The sequence below is a fragment of the Pseudonaja textilis genome, chromosome 9, assembly GCF_049901715.1.
Source record: "Pseudonaja textilis isolate UNSWEBS1 chromosome 9, rPseTex1.2, whole genome shotgun sequence".
Taxonomy (NCBI): domain Eukaryota; kingdom Metazoa; phylum Chordata; class Lepidosauria; order Squamata; family Elapidae; genus Pseudonaja; species Pseudonaja textilis.
Genome location: NC_141998.1, coordinates 27,053,011 through 27,074,157, shown reverse-complemented (window position 1 = coordinate 27,074,157; position 21,147 = coordinate 27,053,011). Strand labels below are relative to the sequence as shown.

The window sequence follows — 21,147 nt, the reverse complement described above, 5'->3', positions numbered from 1 at the left end:
AGGAATGGGTGGGGGAGGCTCCCTGCTTTTGGGAACTGTGGTTGGCCTCGGGGTGGTGGTAGGCCTGGCACGGGGAGCCTGGGTGGAAGCTGGCAACGCCAGAGGGGAGCCAGTGGGAGGAGAGAAAGGAAGCCCAGGGAGGGTCTTGGAAGGGCAGCCTTGGGGAGCCGGCGTGGCCTCTTCTGCCTTCACCCCAAGCTGGACCTGGAGAGCCAATTCTTCCCCGTGTTCCATCAGCAGCCCCATTTGGCTGGCAGGGTTGCAGAGCGAAGCTTTCCACCTACTGAAAATGGACTGGATCAGGGCCCCCAAGGGGTAAACTAGCCGGGCCTCCACCTAACCATTTGCCCAAGTGCTTGAACGGCTCTGGCGTTGGTTGCAGAGGCACCATGAAGGACACCGTCTCTGCAGGAGGCCTCCACCTGCTTCGCGTCTCCAGGGGGGCTGTCATCAGATTGTGTAGTGTGAGCCAGAAGGGTCTTTTGCCAGAGAGAGACGGTGCAGAGGAAGAAGGGTTGTTGGTCTGCAGATGATGCAATACTTTGCCATAATAGCTGGGGAGAGAGAAGGGGGGGGGGGGTAAAAGGAAGAACTGCTGCCCAAAACACCTGCCAGAGGTTGGGCTAAGCTTTGCACCCCCTTTGGCTCTGGTCAGATTCCAGCCGTGTCACCCTAGAGCTCCGAGCAGCTTCCCAGGGCAGCCCAGAGTGTGCCCAGCCCTGATTTTCGGGCTCTTCACACCCGAGAAAAGCTCACTTTGGAAGATGGCGCCTGCCTGTTCTGACCCACCAACTACGTCATGGGCCACCGGGGCCAAGGGGAAGGGGCCAGGGCCGGTTGGATGAGAGTTCTGTGTTGTGTAAACAGTCATAGGATGAAACTGAAGGGCACCAAATCTGAAAAAGGGAAGCAACGCAACTGGCGCAAGATCTCACTTCGTGTTTGTGTGCGGGATCCCAACAGATGCCAAGCCGTCCGATGCCCCGGACGCCGAGCCTGCCAGGGTTCCTTCGGCCACTCTGGGCAGAGGCTGCTTCCTCGGGAGGCCCCCCTCTGGCAGGGCGGGGACCTGGGAATTCCTCCACCGCCTCTGGGCTCCCCCCCACCTGTCACCTGCTGGCCAGGGCCCCCAATGGACCTGTGGTTCTCTGCATTCTGCTCTTCCCTCTCCCGTGGCAGGTGATAGGGCAAAGGGGTGGGCGGCCACTGGTTCGGCCATGGGGAGTGTGCTTTGGCATGTTGTAGTCTTGGAAGCCTTGAGTGCAGGCAGGAGGACATTCTGGGGGGACTTTTGAGCTCCACGCAGGGTCTAAGCAAAGCCAGCCTAGCAGACCTTGGCCAGGGGCGCTGGGCCCCTCAGCTGCAGCCTGGCTGGGTGTCTGTCTGATGTGTCTCTCCAGAGGGACTGCAGGGGGCTCGGGACAGCCCCACAACCCCTGTGGCTAGGCCCCTTGGCTCATGGGGGGCGGGGGGCGGAGGAGTGTGTGAAAATGGCTCAGATCGTCTGTTCCCATTGAAGACTCCTGGCCTGCCCCTCCCCCTCCCCCCATGCAAAAGGGGTTCAGGAGAGAATCCAGCTGAACCTCCTCCTCTACGAGGCGGCTCCCATTCCGGACCACTTCATTTAACGTTATTGTATCATTACATTTATGATCAGCAGCCGCCAAAAAAGCTAATGCAATCAAGAGCCAGTGAGGTACTAATACCACTCTGCAAAGCCTTAGTAAGGCCACACCTAGAGTACGGCATCCAGTTTTGCTCACCACATTATAAAAAAGATGTTGAGGCTCTAGAAAAAGTACAGAGAAGAGCAACCAGGGTGATTAGGGGACTGGAGGCTAAAACATACGACCAACGGTTGCAGGACCTGGGCTTGGCTAGTCTAGTGAAGAGAAGGACCAGGGGAGACATGATAGCGGTCTTCCAATATTTGAGGGACTGCCCCAGAGAGGAGGAGGGGGGTCAAGCTATTCTCCAAGGCACCTGAAGGCCAGACAAGGAACAATGGATGGAAACCGATCAAGGAGAGATTTAAACCTGGAAATAAGGAGGAATTTTCTGACAGTGAGAACAACCAACCTGTGGAATAGAAGTTGCCTTTGGAAGTTGTGGGAGCTTCATCCCTGGAGGCTTTCAAGAAGAGACTGGACTACCGGAAATGGTTTAGGGTCTCCTGCTTGGGGGGGGGGATTGGACTAGGTGACCTACAAGATCCCTTCCAACTCTGTTCATCTGTTATCTGTTGATCACTACAAGAATCTCGCTCTTTCCCCTCCTGCTCTCCCAACCTTAGACCTGGCCAGGTTGCGCCGTCTTCTCCCTGCTGGCAGAGGCTGGGGCACCGGGCAAGAATTCTGCTGTGGAGCTGCAGATAACCGGCAACCTTGTGGCCATGCAGGCCTCCACGTCACATTCCTGCTAAAGTCCAAGAGCTCAAGGAGGTGTCACCGGCCCGCGTGGATGCAAGATGACACCGTCCCCAGGAATATAAGTACAGACTGGCTGCCCGGCAGAGCTGCAGAAGCCTCCCTGGAGAAGGTGAGCCCTGGCTGCAAATGGGGACCTGCTCTCCGGCCCCTCCGGAGGCCCAGGGGGCCAGGCAAGCTGCATGCTTGGGCTTCTGGGTGGGGGTGCTTTTCTCGGGCAAGAGGTGGGCTGGGCTCGGCTGGCGTTGCCTCTGTCCCTCTCTCCTCACTGCAGCTGGAGAGGCCCCCTGGCATTGGCTCTGCCCCCCCCCCTTGGGGAACTGGCTCCCGGCTCCCCTCACCTCAACCTGGGGGAGCCCAAAACCCTCGCTGAGGCGATGGCTGCAGGGCTACAGCCAACCCCGAGCACCGTCCTGGGGTAAAGGGCTGCCATGAGGAGGGGTCACCACTGCCTCTCCTCCACAGGTCTGTTCCTGACAAGACTTTGGCCGCCACTTCCTGCCAGCTGCCATGTCTCCGAAAGCAGCCGCTTTCCTCCTTGGACTCTTGGTTGCCACCACAGGTAGCGGGATTTCCTTACCTCGATTGCAATCAGCCTTAGTTCCTCCGCCCTTCCTCGGGCTTCCTCTGGCCCGGGTGGTTCTGCTCTCCGGCTGCCTCCAGAAGGCAGAGTCGTGTCAAAGGGATCCAGAGATGTTGCCTGGCTGAGATCTGCAGGCGGAGATGGGGAGGCTTCGGAGAGGGTGGGAAGGAGTGTGGCTTGGGTGGGGGCACCGGAGGCCCTAAACTGCCAGCAGCAGCAGCAGCAGCAGCAGCAGCTCCCTTGGATGGAGGGGGCTGGAAAGGGTGCCTGGTCCCTTGAAGAGGCCCGGGTGACCCAGCGAGGTGGCCCTCAGGACTGACCCCTCTCTCCTCATCCCTGCAGGGGCCCAAGACAGCCCCTCGCCCCAACAGCTGACTGACTTGGTCTGGCAGTACTTCACCCAGCTGAGCAGCAATGCCGAGGCGGCCCTGAGGCAGGCCCAGCAGTCGGACATCGGCAAGCAGTTCACGTGAGTTGCCCCTCTAGCCGAGGCTTAAAACCCCTTCAAAGCAGGCAGCAGCTCCGCCTGCCGTGAGATGGGGGAGGCCCACCTGTGCAGGTGCAGCTCCCCTAGGAGAGAATCAGGCGAAGAGGGGCAAGGCCTGATTTCCCTCCCCCTTTTCTCCCAGGGTCCTGATCCAGGACCACTTCCCGGCCATCAACCCCTACACCGAGGAAATACAGAAAAAACTGATCCCGTACATCGCCCAGCTGCACACCCAGATAAGCGAGGAGGGGGAAAAGATAAAGGAGAAACTCAGGGTGGAGCTGGAGCAGCTGCAGATGGACATCGCTCCCTTCGCGGCGGATGTCCAGAACCAGGTGGCCACGACGGCCGAGAACCTGAAAACCCAGCTGGTGCCCTACGTCGAGCAGCTGCAAGCCACGACAGACACCCTGGCCACCCAAACTGCCCAGAAGCTGGCCTCCTTAGTGCAGGAGCTGCAGGCCCAGGTGAAGGAGAACGTGGGCGACCCAGCCGCCCTCTCCCCCTACCTCCAGAGGCTCCAGCAGACCGTCAACCAGCAGGTGGAGGACATCAAAGTGCAGCTGGGCCCTTTCCCGGCCGAGCTGAAGGCCAAGGTGGACCAGGCGGTGGGGGAGCTGCACAAGCACCTGTCCCTCTACGCCCAGACCACGCCGGAGCAGCTGAGGCGGCAGCTGGAAGAGCTTTCCTTCCAGGTGGAAAAGAGCGCCGAGGCCTTCCGGGAGAAGCTCCAGGGAGAAGCCGAGCAGCTGCGGGGGCGGCTGGAGACCCTTCTGCAGGGAGACCTGGCGTCCCACCTGGACAGCCTGAAGGGGGACATTGGGCAGCAGATTGAGGAGTTCCGTCAGCAAGTGGGCTCCTACGGGGACAGCTTCAACCACCTGGTGGTGGAAAGGGTGCAGAAGCTGGGCCAGAGGCTGCAGCCCCACGCCAGCGGGGTGGAGGACCACCTGAGCTTCTTGGAGAAGGAAGTCAAGGAGAAGATTGTGGCCTTCGCGGACAGCCTCCAGCAGACCGAGGAACGCCTCCTTCCCACCCTGGAGGAAGAATGAACACGGGGAGCCCAGCAGCTCTTCCAGGGGACCCCGAGGCTTTGTTGCTTGAAATAAAAGAACCGCTCAGCCACCCTCCAGGCTCTGTCTCTTGTGGGGGAGGGGAGGTTTGGGGGGGCCCCTGCAGGAGGGACAAGAGGGAGGGGGTTCGGGGGAAGGGGCTCTCCACCAGGTTTTATTGATCCTTCAGCTGCACAGGGCTGCCCGTCCCACGCAAAAAGGACTGGGTGGCACACCATAAAACATCATCTGCAAATACCAGCAGAGGTTTAAAAGCATTTTAAAGAGAAAGCAGCGGCTGAGAGAAACAGCAGACCTAAATAACCACAGCCTGACAGCATAGTAAGCCTTGCGGCAGCAGCCCAGTCTGGGAATGACCAGGCCGCAAGTGACTGTGGGGCAGAGACCTCACCCAGGAAGGTGCGCCAAGGCCCTGCGGGCACCCCAGGTCATGCATGCAGCACCCGCCTGGCACCAAGGATGGCAGTGGCCTTGAACCAGCAGGCCTGCCCAAGGGAGGGAGGGGGCTTCCTTCCCACCGCCCGGCCCTTTCTCAGCAGGTGGCCCCTTCCCTGGAGCCCCTGGCCACTCCTCGCCAGCTTCCCACCATGGCCTCTAGGGCCACGTGAAGGACTAGGGCTGCTGTATAGAGATAGATAGATAGAATTCTTAGAATCATAAGGTACATCACTTCATGATAGTCATGGGGTACAATAAGCAATCAGATCCTACTAGGAAACAGTCAATATAAATCATAAGGATACAAGTGCCAAAGTTACAGTCATACAGTCACAAGTGGGAGGGGATGGGTAACAAGGAGTGATGAGAAGATTAACAGTAATAGTAGTGCAGACTTTGTAATAGTTGAACAGGGTTGAGTGAATTATTTGTTTGGCAGAGGGATGGTGTTCGGGGAAAAAACTGTTCTTGTGTCTAGTTGTTCTGGTGTGCAGGGCTCCATAGAGTCGTTTTGAGGGTAGGAGTTGAAGCAGTTTAGGTCCTGGGTGTGGGGAGTCTGTAGATATTTTCACAGGCTGTATAAAGGTCCTCGGTGGAAGGCAGGTTGGTAGTGATTGTTTTTTTCTGCAGTCCTAATTATCCTCTGGAGCCTGGGCCTGTCCTGCTGGGTTGCAGAACCAAACCAGACAGTTCTAGAGGTGCAGATGACAGGCTCCATCATTCCTCTGTAGAACTGGGCCAGCACCTCCTTGGGCAGTTTCAGCTTTGTGAATTGGCGCAGAAAGAACATTCTTGGTTGTGCTTTTTTGATGACGTTTTTGATGTTAGGTGTCCACTTTAGGTCATGTGATATAGTAGAACCTAGAAAGTCCGTGGATGTTTCCACAGCCCTCTTTTTGACTCAGGGTGCAGCAGGCACGTCCTCCGTGGAAGGCGGGTTGGTACTAGCCATGGTTTCTTCTGCAGTCCTAATCCCTCTCTGGAGCCTGGGTGAGGCCAGATGAGGAACCCCGCGCTCCCCTTTGGGGACCCTCTTATAGGACGGAGGCCGAGGCTCGCTGGAGGGCGCAGGGGAGGGGAGCCCAGACGCTCCGGGGCCTGAAGGCCGGGGCGCAGGGAGCGCCGTGGCGGGGCCCGGGGGGCCGCTGGCCGCCTTCCCAGATCTCGGGGGAATTGCCCCAGGCGAGGCGGCCCGGCCCCTTCCCCGAAGCCCCCGAGGGCAGCGGGGGAGGCGCACCAGGGAGGGAGGCCCGAGCGACGGCTCGGCGGGGCTGCTTCCCCCACGGGCTGCCTGCCGGCGGGGGCTCTCGACGGAGCCGCCGTCTGGAGCGGCCGGGGGTCTCTTGACTAGAGGACCTGCAAGGCCCCTTCCCAGCCTCTCCTGCATCCCGGGCGACCCCGCTCAAGCAAGAGACCCCCCACCCGCCCTCTCCGCGACGGAGGAGCGGCGCCCGCGGGCCGCCTCTTGGCGCTCAGGGCCAGGGCGCCAAGGGGAAGGCCGGGCGCCCGGGGGTGACGTCACCGGGCACCCGCCTTCTCCTTCCGCCGGAAGCGGAAGCCGCGCGAGGGTCCCGGGCGGCATGGCGGCGGCGGGGGTCCCGTTCCGCCCGCTGAGCGCCGACGACGAGGAGCAGCTGCCGACCGAGCTGGAGTCGCTGTGCATGGCCTGCTACCGCCCGGTGAGGGCGCGGCGCTGGACGGGGCCGGGCGGGGCGGGGCGGCGGGGCCGGGGATCCCGGCCGGGGCTCAGCCTCTCCCTCCCCGCAGGGCGCCACGCGGCTCCTGCTGACCCGCATCCCCTTCTTCCGGGAGGTCATCGTCGGCTCCTTCGCCTGCGGCAGCTGCGGCTGGAGCAACGCGGAGATCCAGTCGGCCGGCCTCATCCAGGCGCGCGGGGTCCGCTACGCGCTGGCCGTCCGCAGCCGGCAGGTGGGCGCGCTGGGGGCGGGGCGCTCCGGACACGCCCCGCCCCCAAAGGAGGGGGAGGGCCGGTCTCGGGCAGCGGACGGGGCAGTCCGGGAGGCGCCTCTTCCCTCCGGGGTCCTGAGGGTGGGGCTGCCCGGGGAGAGCGGCGCGCGGCGGGGCCCCTTCCTCAAGAGGAGCCTCTCCTGACCGCCCCCTCCTCCGCAGGATCTGGACAGGTCGGTGGTGAAGACGGACTGCGCCACCGCCGGAGTCCCGGAGCTCCACTTCGAAATCCCGGCTTTCTCTCAGAAGGGAGGTGCGCGGAGGCCCTGCTGGGACCTGGGGGGGCGGAGGGGGCGGCGGCATGGGAGAGACCCACTGCGGAGGAGGAGGGGCTCCTTCTGAGAGGGGCGGGGGGGGGCTGCATGGGGATGTCTGTAACTGGGGGCTGAGGAGGGGAGCAAAGGCTCCTTTGCAAGCTGGGCTCCCTTCTGGGCGGAGCTCCTGCCACCTGCGGTTATTTTCCCAGGCTGATTGGAATTGGGGCACAAGGGGAGACAAGGACGTGGGGTTGGGCAAGGGCGAGAATGCCTGCTGTGCCAGTTGCCATCTTTTGTGGGGTAGAAGCTGCAGCCTCCTTTCCGATCACTGGCTTCGCTGAGAGGATCTGGTTGTTCGCAGGATGCCATATTGTTAGTTTGGGGAGGTTTTCTTTCATAGTAAGCACAATTATTTTCCTTGTCTGGGTGGAAGAAGTTTGTGATGCATGGAGTAATTGGGGCTGTGTTTCCCCGCTTTCCCTCCCATCAGTTCTTACAACTCTGGAAGGGATCCTGGACAGAGCAATAGCAGGACTGGAGCAGGATCAGCCTGACCGAAGAGTAAGCTACTGGAAGGAATCTGGGAAAAGAGGGGGGCACTTTCCTCACATGGGGCAACATTCTAGCATTGGCATTTGGCACCTTTAATTGCAGGTGGGCTTCCTGCCTCCTGGGCAAAAAACCAAACTAACGCCAGTGGCTGTCTAGAACAGGGGTCCCCAACCTCTGGTCCATGGACCGGCACCCGTCCGTGGCATGCCAGAAACTGAGCCGTGCCAACAAGCTAAGCCCTCTCCACAGAATGCAGGCAGCACACACAACCAGGCCCCCTCCGGTCCGTGGGAAAACCTCTATCCACGGAATGGGCCCTGGTGCCCAAAAGGTTGGGGGCCGCTGTTCCAGGCCATCCTGTTCGTAGGTCAATTATTGGGGTTTGAAGGGCCCCTCAGGAAGTGAAACCGGGGAGGATGGCCGTCTGCAATTCTGGCAGCTCCACCTGGGAGGAATTGCAAAGAGCTCTGCGGCAGCCTTAAATGTTTCACAGTGAAAGTGCTTGTGGGCCTGGGCCGGCTGGGTCTTCCTTTGGTGGGGACAGCATGCAGTCGCTTGGTCCAGAAGATGAACTAAGGCAGCCCTGGTGGTTTTGACTGGTGGCTTAAGGTTCTTGCTGCCGAATTGCCTTTCTGGAGGGACAGTCCCAGCTCAGAGCCTAGAAGGGAGGCTGTCCTGTGTCCCTCACTTCCACTGGGGAAGCAAGTCAGGTCTTTCTGCTTTTTTGGGCCATAGAAAGTAGACGCTGACGTGGCAGGAAAGATCGACGAATTCATCTCTAAGTTGAAAGGCCTGAAAGAAGTGGAGTCGGCTTTCACTTTTGTAAGTTATCTTGGGGTGCTGAGAGGAGCTTCTGCCTGCAGGCATTGTTAATCCCGGCAAAAGGGTGATTTTGGTGCCCCCTCCTTCCCCCTCCAGATTCTTGACGATCCTTCGGGAAACAGCTTTGTGGAGAACCCTTGTGCCCCGCAGAAGGACGACGCCCTAGAGGTCACCCATTACAGGAGGACAACCCAGCAAGCAGCTCTGCTTGGATTAGAGGTAGCAGGGAGGGCTTGGAAAGGCCTTGCATGTGAGCTCAGTTGCAAGCCCTCAGGGTCTGCATGCCAAAAGCTTATGGACCCCCCTGTTTTGTCCCCCCCTCTCCCCAGGAAGAGGAGGAGGAGGAGGACCCAGCCGACTCTGCAGAGGACCTGAGGAACGAGGTGAGTGGGCGGTGAAGGGGCTGGCAGTTGGGTGGCTGAGATCCCCTTTGGACCAATCAGGGTGGCTTCTCTTCTACCAGGTACTGCAGTTCAGCACCAACTGTCCTGAGTGCAATGCTCCGGCCAGCACAAACATGAAGCTGGTGCGTATCCTTTGGAGCCTGCGGCGGGCACTGCTCGCCTGCCCTGCTCCTGTGACGGGGGCCCCACTGGGCAGGGCCCTGGCTCCTGGAGGGCAGAAGGAGCTGGCGGGGCTCCTCCAGGGCAATGCGTGGGGCGTGGAGCAAGCGGGCTGAGCATCGGGTGAGGCTGAGGGGCCTGCATGGCGGAGTTTCCCTTTACTGCTTCTCCCCAGAGATTCCCCACTTCAAGGAAGTCATTATCATGGCTACAACCTGCGAGGCCTGTGGGCACAGGACAAACGAGGTTGGTCTTTCCGTCCTGGAAGGCGGCTCCTGAGAGGCTCCGCCCGCCTTGCTGCTTGACACCCTCCCCTTCTTTGCCGCAGGTGAAATCCGGGGGAGGCATCGAGCCTTTGGGTACCAAGATGACTCTCCACGTGACGGGCCCTGCAGACATGACAAGGGACGTTCTGAAGGTGACTCCCTTTCCCTCCCGGCCCTTTCTCTAACGGCCACAGCAAGCCTCCTTCTCCCAGAAACGAACGGCGCTCTCTTTGTTTGCAGTCAGAAACCTGCGGGATAGAGATTCCAGAGCTGGAGTTCGAGTTAGGAATGGGAGCTCTGGGGGGAAAATTCACCACTCTAGAAGGGTTGCTGAAGGACATCCAGGCTCTGGTGAGTGGACTTGAGTGATGAAACAGGAGGCCTGTCCCGTAGGGCCACATTCCTTCCACTGAAGGACCTGCAGTTCAGCCGACCCAGTAGAGGGAGCGTGAAGGCCTTGGGCAGAGCCGCTCCTGCCTTTTGACTTGGGGCATCGGGGGGGCGGGGGGGGGTTGCTGCTGGTCAGAGAGGGAGGCCTTTGGGTGGTCTGGGAGAGTGGGACTTCAAGGCGGTTCTCCGGCAGGTGGAGAAGAACCCTTTCGGCCTGGGGGACAGCTCTTGCCCCGACAGAGCAGAGAAACGGCGTGCGTTTGGGAGGAAGCTGCAGCAGGTAGCCTCGCCTTTGCGTCCCGCCCAGGCTGCCAGGGTCAGCCCCCCTGCTGCAGGGCCATTGCGGGAGGGAGGGTGAGCCTTGCATTTCGCGGGTGAGGTTTTCTGTGGTCAGACAGAGAGCTTTGCCTTTCCTTTTTCTTCCAGATTGTAGATGGGCAGATGAAGGCGCATCTTGTTCTGGACGATCCTGCAGGAAACAGTTACCTTCAGGTAAGGCAAATCGGTGCAAATATCATGGGAGGAAGAGGGAAAGGGCCAGCAGGTTTTAAAAGAGGTGTTGGGTGTTTGGTTTGAAAGTGCAACGACTTCCTGTTTCCTGGAATGGCTCAGTGAAGGGCAGCCATAACCAGGTTTATACCTGGCCTTGGGGCTTCCAAGCACCTTCTGTTATGGAATGTCCCTCTGGGCAAGGATGTCTCCCCCTCTCTGGTGAAATTGTTTGGCCTTCATTGTGGAAATGTTGGGTAGTGGCATTCTTCTGGCCTTGTTTGGGCACTTTGGCCAGTGTTGGGTTGCGGAAGGCTGACCTTGGTATTTCCAGGGAAGATGCGTGAAGGGGCTGAAGGACACTTTTCATGTTAACCCGTTGTGCATATTTTTAATAATGGCGGAGATGATTCCTAGCATGTTTGATTTTGGCTTTTTATAAACCCCAATCCTGTTCCTAAAAGGAATCCTACCGGATTTGGGCAAAAAACTGCAGACCCCAGGGATTTATTGCATGCATGCAGCTGCCTCATAGGTCTTGTCTTTGCACTTCCAGAATCTGTATGCTCCTGAAGAAGATCCAGAGTTGTGTGTGGAGCGATACGAGCGGCGGTTTGAACAGAACGAGGAGCTGGGCCTGAATGACATGAAAACGGAAGGCTACGAGGCAGAGGTTTCTTCCCCTCCATAGCCAAGCCGGCATGCTGGGGACTGTGCGGAAAGTAATAATAGACTGTCGGGTTTGAAGCTTTTGTCGACCACTTTTCTTTGGCAAGATTGACTCTGCCTGACTGGCCGGACTCAGCTATTAAAACTGAAGCAGGGACGTTTGTGTCCTTGTCTTGAAGTGGAGCGGAAGGGTTCTGCTGGGGGTCTTGGGTGAAGCGGCGACTTCTGGCTTCCTACCATTTTCCTCTTGAGCCCAGCGGGGCGACCCTTCTTTCTCTCAAGACTTCGCAAGCTGCCCGTGTACTTCTAAGAGCCATGCTGGTAATTGCCTACAATTCCCCTGTAGCCTGCTGGTGCGAGGGATGGATTCAGGGGTTGTAGCAACCGGGAGCCCCACAACACAAGAGGTTGGCAATGTCCTGGCTTGGCCCTGGGCCCTTAACAATGTCAATACTGGAATGATAAAAATCATACCTGACCCAAGGAAAGCAACAGATCAATAAGCGAACCCCGCTCTGGTGCCAATCTCTAATCCTTCAGAACTCAAGGCCCTGGGACAGGTGCGGGGATTTCGCTTGCTTTCTAAGCCCAAGCGAGGTAGTTAGGGCTGGGCAGACCTCCAGCTGGAGAGCATTGTGGGGCTCCCATAGCGAATCATCCTCCAGGTTGCCTTTCCCCAGCCACTGGGAGGATGTGGGGGAACCCCTCGGCTGACGAGCTCATGGCACAGAGGAAAGGAGCGGCTCCATCCAATTTCAAGTCAAGCAACAGGTGTTTGGATCGCTAAAATGCTTCGGACTTCGGGGGCCAACATGGTGGGAGGGCTACTGAGTCTGGGGGCTTTGCGGCAGGTCTGGCTTGCATTTTTTGCTCCCAGTTTAAGAAGGTGAGGGGCTGTTGGTATTGGCCATAAGGATGGGGGTAGCTTCAGAGCAGGGAAATTGGAACTGGACCCTCTGGTTGGAGAGGGGCTAGGAAGCAGGGCCTGGGGAGGAGCAGTCAGAGCTGCTTCTCGGGGTCGGCCGGCACTTTGAGAGGCAGACTGAGCTCTGTTGCAGGGGAATATTGCCAACTTACTGGCAGCAACGGGCATAATTAAGCCTGCCCACCACTCTGGGCAACTATAAATACTATGCTATATAAATATATACTATATAAATATAGTATATAAAATCATACATTGCAATGTCCTACCTGCAAATGAATATTTCAGCTTCAATCATAACAATACAAGAGCGCACAATAGATCCAAACTCAAGGTTAACTGTGCCAGACTTGATAGCAGGAAATACGACTTCAGCCGCAGAGTGGTCAATGTCTGGAATACTCTGTCTGACTCTGTGGTTTCTTCCCCAAACCCCCAAAACTTTAACCTTAGACTGACCTCACCCCTTTCCTAAGAGGTCTGTAGGGGGCCTGCATAAGCGCACCAATGTGCCTACCGTCCCTGTCCTATTGTTCCTTTTTATTTTTCTTATAAGTATCTATCTCGTGTATTCAAAACTATATTTATTCTAATACCTGTATCTTGTAAGCGATTGACAAATCAAATAAATACTAAAATAGTAAACTCGCAACAATCGAAGAAATTATAAAACGAACGAGCTTCCAGGATGCGGAGTGGCCGCTGGCCGCCACGGGCGCCGCCAGGGGGCGACACTGTGACGCAGAGACGACCATAGAGAGGAGCCTGAGGCTCCGGCTCGACGGCTGCCTGGCTTCCGCTTCCTTTGCCCCAGAGAAGATGGCGGCGGCCTCCAGCCTCTCGAAGGCCGAGTACTTGCGCCGGCGCTACCTGGAGGGCAGCGATGCCGAGGCGGGCAAGAAGCGGCGGCGGAAGAAGAGGGCGGCGGCGGCGGGGGGGCGGTGAGTGAATTCGGCCTTGCGGGCATCCGGTCTTCCTGGGCGTCCCTCGAGGCGGGCGGGGGCCCGGGCCCGGGATCCCGGTGGGCGAGGAGCCCGGAGGGTCGGTCTCCCTGCGCAGCCCCGGCAGACGGGCCGCTTGGCCGCCTCCCTGAAGGGCAGCTGGGTCGGGCTTGGAGGGCGCCCCCGGCGGGAGCTCCCCGTGCGCAGGTCGGCCGCCCTGCGGGCCTCCCTCGGAGCGTGGCGCGTCGGGGAGCGAGGCTGAGCCGGTGTCGAAGGGGCTCCTTTTCCCGCCCGCAGGATGCGCATCGTGGACGACGACGACGTGAGCTGGAAGAGCAGGCCCGCCGAGGAGCCGGAGGAGGAGGAGGAGGCAGACGAGAGCGACCTGCCCGTGGTGAGTAGCGGGGCGGCCGGAGCCTCGCCTGACTTTTCCTTGCTGGTGGCCCGCAGCGCGGAGGGTTCCGAGGCCTTTTCCGTGGTCGAATGCCAAAGCAAAGCGACCAGTCAAGGCAGGAGCCAAGGAGCGGAAACGGTTTGACTGGTTGCCAGATCCAGTCCGTCTCGGGCTTCGGGACCAGAGATTTTGCCTTCCGAGCTGGAGCCGATCCTTGGGGAATTGTTGGACTGGTTGTCTGGTAGGAGGATTTTTAGCCGTGCAGGAAAAAAACAAAACCAAACCCGTCTTATCTGTTGTTTCTAGGTGGCTGAATTTATCGATGAACGGCCAGATGAGGTTAAGTGGATGGAAACTTTCCGAGCAAGTAATAAATGGAAGTTACTAGGAGGTTAGCAGTTTGGAGCTTCTCTGAGAGAAGGGTTTTTCCTTGTGCTGGATTTACTGCATGTATCCTCTCCCTAAGCCAGACTCTCTGCTCAGGTAGTGCTGGCTGAAAAGGCACTTAAAGTTGTGGAACAGAGCGATAAACACGGCTGAATGTTTAGTTCTTTTACATCTGAAGAAAGGAAATTATGTGCTTGTAGAATTAATTCGCCGTGCCTAGCCTTGTATGAGGAATTTGGCACAATGTCTTGTTTGCTTCTCTAATAAGATGCTGTTTGTTGAAAATAGGATTTTTTCTCTGTAGGAAATTTAGAAGACCCAAAAGTGGGAAAGTAGATATTGTCTAAGTTCTACATTTTACTTTCCTTTGAAAAAAAAAACCATTAAAAATGAAATGTCTTTTCATCCTGGAAATCCGCTTTCTTCAGAAACAAATTTGGCGCCCTCCAGATCTCCAGGGCTTTCCTTGCTTTTTAGGAATTCGACAAGTTGTAATTTCTATATTTTGGGAAACAGCCATATGGAGAGAGAGATTTGTGGATGTTAGGGATGCATTGTGTATTAAGAAGGCTTTATGTTTTCTTTTTTTAAAGACCAGGATGAAGAGCCACAGTTATTTGGATGTTCTGCGACAACCACATCTACAAGCAGGTGAGATGTAGGAATGTTAATTCTGGCTATATTGCTTGTAATTAATCAAGGAGAATATTTGTAGCTCGGGGTTGACATGATTTTATTTCTTGGAGAGTTTTACAATATTTTGGAGTAAACCTTTACCGCATTAATTGCATTGATCGCTGATTGGAGACTTTTTCATTTTGTGCAGAAGCAGTTACTTCAGACAGCTTGTGGGTGGAATAAATGGGAGCAGCACTTTTTTAAGTACACAACTGCTGAATTTCCACACTATCCCAATCGGTTGATTCAGTGAAGTTTCCAAAACAAAAATCCACTGGGAAGGAGCTTTCTTTTTCCAGTGCTTTATTTAATTTATTTTAAATTCATTTAATTGTATTATTTGTACTTGTTTTCAGGTTTTCTTTGGAAGGTATTCAGTAGGAGATGCCAAGTAACATTCATCAGTAGTTGGACTGTCTTCTATTAAGAATTTGGATCTCTGCACTGGGCATGTTTTGAGTTCTCAGAACTCAGTGGCCCTGTCTACTTTTAATTTTGTGGTTCTTGGGATTTTGGCTTAGGATGAAAAATTTGTGTTGCTTGATGTTATACGCTACTGCCAGAGTGCTGAATAAGCCAGAGAATTCTTGAATCAGAAGAGTTTTCCCCCAAGGTTCTTGTTCAGTACCTGGGCAAGGACCAAAAATAAATAAAGCTTATCTTGCAACACAATGCTAATTGAAAGTCGGTATATTTGTTTGAAGCTTAGATTGTTGCTTCTGTTGTCTTACTCAGTTCAGAATCCTCCAGAACAAACCAAAAAAAGCATTTGTTGGACCAGTCCCCACCTAGGAGGAACCGTCATGCCCAGCCTGATCTGTCCCCTAAAAGGGAGCCTTCAGCAGGAGGCACAAACCATGTCAAAGGCTCGAGTGGAAGCCAACGTGAATTGTTCTCAGGCAAACGCTCAGCCGGCCAGAAGTATAAGGCGGCTGCGGAGGCTCCTGTGTCTCTGCCTTTCAAGAAAGCCTCTCGTGCTGAGGGAGACTTGCTGCCACCCAGAAGTGAGTAGCCCTGTGCTAAAGTACCTCCCCTAGTTTGGGGTGTGAGTTGTCCAAACCCCTCAGGGATACCTTGGCAACTATCAGCCGTCCTTGGTGATGCATTCTGAAAACGCCTCTTTTTCTTCATGGATTTTTCAGGCAACCTGCAGCCCCAGCCAACAGCAGCATCAGCAAGGAAGCGGCAGAGACACGATTCGGAATGCAGTTCTGGGTCTTCTCCGACGAGGAGGAGGGCTCAGGCCACCTCAGATTCGGACCTTTCGCCACCACGGGCCACTGGCCAGCCAGGCACACGGCGACCAAATTCTCCTTCTGATCTCTCCCCCCCCAGAAGGAATCGGCACAAATCTTCTGATTCGGACTTATCTCCTCCTCGAAGAGGAGCAGGCCGCAAGTCCAGGAGCCCCTCTAGGGTCCTGCCGCGTCATCAGGCCATGGAGTCCAACGGGAGCAGCCAGAGGGTGAGGCTTTGGCTTCCAGCGAGGACCTGAGATGTGCTGTGGTGCCCCGTTGCGGGGAGAAAGCCTTGCTCCAGCTGAGGCTGCCAGGAGGTTGTGCCATGAATGATTTATGGGACATGCCTCTCACGCTGATTCCACCTTGTGTGTTCCTCAGATGCTGTCGGGGGGCAAAGCTGGCTTGGTATCAGCTGATCTGTTGAGAAGAGAGCAGCAGGAACGTAAGAAGGCTGGCAGGAGCAACAATAGCAAACATCTGGAGGGTGAGAATTTCTACAAAACCCTGAAATGGCACGGTGCATCCATAGCGGGGGCTTCTGCCCAGCCCTTTCCCCGTCAGAACCTGGTCCAGGGGGCCAGTTGGTTGGACGTTCAGTGCAGGAGGTGGACTGATTTCAGAGGCTTCCACATTGTGTTCGCATCATTAAATCCTGCAGCTTCTTTCTTGAGATTCTCTGGGGAATCAAGCGTTGCCATTCCGCTCTGTTTCTACCCTCTTCCCTGCCGTGGTTTTGCTGTGTGACTGCAAGAACCTGGAGTAGTGGAAGGAAAAGAGAGCTCCACCTGGGAGCATCCTTACCTGTGTGGCTGCTTTTGAATGCTCTCATATATCCGTTTCCCCTTCAGAGGAGTCTCGGCATGCAAAGACCGTTTTCCGGGATGAGATGGGCCGGAAGAGGGACCTGCGGCAGGAGCGGCTGGAGCAGCGCAAGAGAGCAGAGGAGAAGTCTGAGCGAGACGAGCAGTACGCCAAGTGGGGGAAAGGGTGAGCTGGCAGCCCTGGGAAAAGGGCTCGAGGGCTCTCGAGGCCGGGGGGGCTTCCGGCAGGAATCTCTAAGGGTTTTTTGACAAGGATCTGCCCCTGCACTGTCTTTGGATGGGAGGCTGAGGTGGAGCTTGCGGCTCCCTGTGTGTCGGTGTGCTCTCTTGCTACGTGGCGGCCCACCACTGTGTGGTGTAGTGGTGTTGAGAGTGGTGGCATTCTGTGCCTCCTGCCACCTCATGACGCGAGCCCTGTGTCTTTCCCAGCCTGGCACAGAGCAGGCAGCAGCAGCAAAACGTGGACGATGCCGTGAAGGAGATGCAGAAGCCGCTGGCGAGGTACATCGACGACCAGGACTTGGATCAGATGCTGCGGGAGCAGGAGCGGGAAGGAGACCCCATGGCCGACTTCATGAGGAAGAAGAAGGCGGCAGCCAAGGAGAGGCAAGGCGCCAAAGGTCAGCAGCCTCCTCAGCCCGGCAACTGCGGGGAGAAACGGTCCAAAGGAGCAGCCAGCGTGGAAAGGTGGTAGGGAAGAAGGTCTGGCCTTCTGGGGGGAAATCGGCTGCCCAGTTGGTGGCATTTCACTTTCCAGAGAATTGCTGGTTGACGTCCGAGAGAGGCGAATGCAGATAAAGGCATTTGCTAATATAGTCACATTTTTTTGCTCACTGGTTGGTTTTTGTAGCTTACTGCAGTGATGGTACCTGCCTCTTGCCCAGGCATGTAGTACCATCAGAAAACCCTCTCTAATGCTTCCCTGAATCGTGGGTCTGTGTTGTTAACGTGCCTGATTTCTCGTAAGGGAAAAAGAAAGAAAGAAAGAATGAGCCTCCATGGTTTGTTTCCTTCCTTTTCCTCCAGAAAAGCCGAAATATAATGGGCCAGCCCCCCCACTGAACAGGTTTAACATCTGGCCAGGCTATCGCTGGGATGGAGTAGACAGGTGAGTCGTTCTCTCTGACAGAATGAGGATCCCTCAGTTCCTGTGCCCCAAAGACCAGTAGGAAGGTTCCAGGCCTCTGCTTGCAGGGTTGACTCAAGCTACAGGTTTTCTTCTTCTTAAGGTACAGCCTTGCCCTAACCTCAGTCCTAACCCTGGAGGCTGTACATACACAGGGAGCAGATCCTTCACTCACGGGCCCTGGTGATGTTATCCAGTTGGGTAATAAAATGTCTGCGAGCAAACCACCAGCCGCACAGAACACCAAAGACTCCACGATGCAACCTCACATTCCTTTCGCCTTTTCTCCAGGGAGGCAGCAGGGTTTCTATGCGGCTTTAGGGGGGCCTCTCTGGATGGGAGTTGCCTTCCCTCCCCCCGACTTAGGGGGTGCTGAGGCTGTCCTACAAGCCAATTTCCCCCCCAAAAACCTGTGCCTCGTCCCGTCTGGCAGCTGTTCCTCTCTTTTGCTTCTGCAGGTCCAACGGTTTTGAGAAGAAGCGCTTTGCCAGAATAGCAAGTAAAAAAGCAACCCAGGAACTCGCGTACAAGTGGAGTGTGGAGGACATGTGAGCACCAGGGCCAGGCCGGGACACAGGACATTCAAAGGCCCCTCGGAAGCGGGAGGCTTCCTCCTACCAGAGTTCACCTCCTAGAACCCGCAGGACAGCCTCTGCCCAGCACGGCTTCATAGGAGCCCTGGAATGCGGAGGGTCTTGGAAGGAGCCCCGAGAGCTGTTGGGGTGGAGACCCCCCGTCTGTTGGTCCAGCTGGAAGGCAGAACTCGCAGGGCAGTGGAAGATGCTGCGGCTGGCCGTGCCCCTCGTCCCAGAGGTGTTTGGGGGGGAGAAGATCTGCGGCTCTCTGCGTCTCCCTGGACACGTTGCTTCTGTTGGACCGTTGGGTTGTGCGGCTTTCGCCCTTTTGGTCTCCTGTGAACTTGCAGGGCATCCCTGGAGCGGCGGGCTGTGTGTGCGGTTGTGTGGGGGGGGGTCTGTTTCTTCCACGAGTTCCCCTTAAAGGACTTGCTGGCACGGTGGCCAAACCAGAAGAGGCTGACTGGAAAACCTCTTCTGGCTGCTTCTGAAGGCTGAAGTCATTCCGGAGGCTGCTCTGCGATCCCTGCAAGCGGCAGAGAAGGGCGAAGGGCGTTGTTAGGGAAAGCTGCAGCGGCCGAGCTCCGGGACCCTTCCCAGATTCTCAGTACTTGCTGCCATTGAAGCAGACAGTTTGTACACAACAGGTTTCTCTTTTCCTAACTCTGCGCCTGGGTTTGTTTTTGAAACTTGTTACTTCTGAGCCATTGAACGTTTTTTTTTGGGGGGGGGGCATTGTCCCTGGGGGGGCAATAATTGGACGAGTTACACGCTATTGCAAACGGCCTTTGCGTATGGTTTGTCTGCAAAGCACCAGTGTGTGTGTGTGTGGGGGTGTGTGTGTGTGCCTGGTGCAGCCGGCTTTGCCATTCCTTAATACATTTTAATTAGGTGAAAATGGAGAAAAAGTGGCAGGCAGGATGGGAGAGGGCGGCCTTGCGCCTCCTTACCTGGGGATTCGAGGGAAGGGCCGGGAAAGTGGGGAGACGCGGAAGGGGGTCCTTGGCCTGGCTCCCCCCTTCCCCCCCCCCGCCCTTCCATCGTTTGGCTGTTTCATAGTTTGGGCAGGAAGCTGGACGCTGGTGCTGATAATGAGCTTAAAGCAGGTAATAAGCTTACGTGGCACATCGTGCGTGTTGAGGACAAGCAATTAAGCCTCGCACATCATAATGAGATTTTTGTTGATGAGCTCCTGGGTGATGTGTTTAGCTAGGATTTAGGGCTTAGCTTTCGGTGTGCTGAGTAGCGACCCCGCCCCCCTCAATCTTCTTCACACACCCCCAGCAGAAACATGCCGGACGGGTCGAAGGAGAGGTGGGTGCAGAGCTGGGTCAGGGTTGCTTCCACCGCCTGCCCGGCTGTGACCAGCTCTCGCCCCGGGGGGGTGGGGGGAGGTGGGGGAGACAACGGGAGGAAGTTGCTGCTCCTCGGACAGGCACCGGGCATTGGAGCCCGGAAGCCATCCGTAAAGGAAAAACTGGAGGCGAACTGCAATTCCCAGCCTCCCATGTTGCCTGTGCAATGCATCCTGGGAGCTGGAGGACGCCTGAGCAAGGGAGGCCGATGCTCCTGCAGCGCCCACGGCCACAGCCCTGGGGCCGTCCTGGAGGAGGCGGATGGGCCGGTTCCTCTGCAGGTGGCTCTCCCTGGCCTTTGCCCTTCACCTGCGGGGCAGGGTCTCCCCCCCGCCCTCCGCTCAGAGGGAGCTGCCAGCTGGGGCTCCCCTTGGCCTCCCTGCTGCTTTCTGTCCCTTGCTTTAACGCCAGAGTCTCAGGCCGGAGGAATTGCTAGGACCCCAGTAGAACAGCCACATCCGGAGGGGAGGGCTTTAAAAACGCCACGTTTGCCCTTTCTCATCTAATGAGATGATGGGAGTTGTTGCCATTTCGATTTAGGCATTTGGATTAAATCGGCAGCGGGCGGATTCAAATTAAGCCTCGGGTGCCCGAGGTGAAGCACCCTGGGGAAATCCCCTCCTCCCTCCCCTCGTATAAAAGGCACAGGGGACCCCCTCCCCTCTTTTCTGGGCTGTTGGCCCAACATGACTCATCCGGTGGGCCAAGGCTGGTTGGGGGGACCGGGGAGCGAGATCTCCGTGACCAGCTCAGTCGTGGTCCCAGAGGGCTGCAGTTCACGGAGCGGCCATCAGGTGGCAGCAGCAGCAGCAAGCCTGAGTCTGGGGGGTGGGGAGGTTCCCCTTTAGTTCCTCCAGGTGTTCCCTGTTTGCTGGGTCTGGTGCCAGGTGGCAGGTGGTGGGGTTCCCTCCAGCAGGAGAAGGCCTCCCTGCTACACCTGAGGCAGTGCATTGCAAAACCCTTTTCCTCCTGCGAGGAAATCTGGTCTCTCAGCTCTTCGGAACCACCTTCCTTGCTCCACCTGCTACTACACGGTTTCTCTGCGGAAAACATCCGGTCAGGGGGGAAAAAGGCGGTTTATACTGAACCCGAGTGGCTGCCCTTTGCTGGCCGTCTTCTCCCCGTTTCTGCCTTTCCCAGCGGTGTCTCCACCTCCCTCCCCCCACAAGGAACCTCGGAAAGCTTTGGAGAGAATAAAAGTGCTTAGTTAGACCCGGAACTTACGCTGTGTTGTAGCCCCTCCGGTTTCATCTTCCGATGCTGTAAGGGAGCCACAGAGAAGATGCGCCAGGCAGGAATGTTTCCTCCACCCCCCCCTCCTGCCCCCTCAAGATGCCCCCTTCAGAGAGCTTTGGTGACAGGCAGAAGACCCTCACGAAGGAAGAGTCTTACCTGCGGGGAGGGGGCCCACCTGTGTATCCAGCCTGGGTGGGGGTGGGTGGGCCGTCCTGCTGCTCCCTGCAATCCTTTTAAACAAAGAGGCTTTAATATTTACAAGTATCACCCCCCGAACAATAGGAAGAAAAGAAAGGGAAAGGAAGCCCCCAGCTGGCCTCTAGGAGCTGAAGAGAGTGGTGGGGGCCGGGCATTGATGGAGCGCTGCCTTTTCAATTACAGGCACCTCTGATAATGAAGTGCTAATAACCTGGTTGATGCAACATTCTGTGGTGTCACCAACCGGCTTCGCTCCCCTTCATTCCAGGTCATTTCCAAACCCTTTT

General features: G+C 56.8%; 3 protein-coding genes across 5 annotated transcripts; all 3 read left to right on the top strand.

Moving 5' to 3' along the window:
- Positions 1–2,401: 2,401 nt before the first annotated feature.
- Positions 2,402–4,623, top strand: LOC113441859 (apolipoprotein A-IV). Of its 2 annotated transcripts, none has more exons than XM_026709066.2 (4): positions 2,402–2,538; positions 2,892–2,988; positions 3,352–3,478; positions 3,639–4,623. In XM_026709066.2, the coding sequence occupies exons 2-4, from the start codon at positions 2,937–2,939 to the stop codon at positions 4,546–4,548; spliced, it is 1,089 nt and encodes a 362-aa protein (XP_026564851.1). In that variant the 5' UTR covers positions 2,402–2,538; positions 2,892–2,936; the 3' UTR covers positions 4,549–4,623. The 2 variants fall into 2 exon arrangements, with proteins under 2 accessions (XP_026564851.1, XP_087794821.1); XM_087938695.1 differs by having other exon boundaries at positions 2,518–2,599.
- A 1,924-nt stretch (positions 4,624–6,547) lies between these two features.
- ZPR1 (ZPR1 zinc finger) lies at positions 6,548–11,140 on the top strand. Of its 2 annotated transcripts, none has more exons than XM_026709065.2 (14): positions 6,548–6,686; positions 6,775–6,936; positions 7,138–7,228; positions 7,723–7,793; positions 8,520–8,606; positions 8,703–8,825; positions 8,942–8,989; positions 9,070–9,136; positions 9,345–9,415; positions 9,498–9,587; positions 9,676–9,786; positions 10,019–10,105; positions 10,252–10,317; positions 10,871–11,140. In XM_026709065.2, the coding sequence occupies exons 1-14, from the start codon at positions 6,588–6,590 to the stop codon at positions 11,003–11,005; spliced, it is 1,308 nt and encodes a 435-aa protein (XP_026564850.1). In that variant the 5' UTR covers positions 6,548–6,587; the 3' UTR covers positions 11,006–11,140. The 2 variants fall into 2 exon arrangements, with proteins under 2 accessions (XP_026564850.1, XP_026564848.1); XM_026709063.2 differs by having other exon boundaries at positions 8,936–8,989.
- Positions 11,141–12,701: 1,561 nt separating this feature from the next.
- Positions 12,702–18,734, top strand: BUD13 (BUD13 spliceosome associated protein). The gene is made up of 11 exons (XM_026709148.2): positions 12,702–12,849; positions 13,147–13,243; positions 13,550–13,634; positions 14,224–14,281; positions 15,044–15,312; positions 15,451–15,773; positions 15,928–16,033; positions 16,398–16,536; positions 16,800–16,990; positions 17,397–17,478; positions 17,955–18,734. Exons 1-11 carry the CDS (start codon positions 12,728–12,730, stop codon positions 18,046–18,048), a joined length of 1,566 nt encoding a protein of 521 aa, XP_026564933.1. The 5' UTR covers positions 12,702–12,727; the 3' UTR covers positions 18,049–18,734.
- Positions 18,735–21,147: the final 2,413 nt, after the last annotated feature.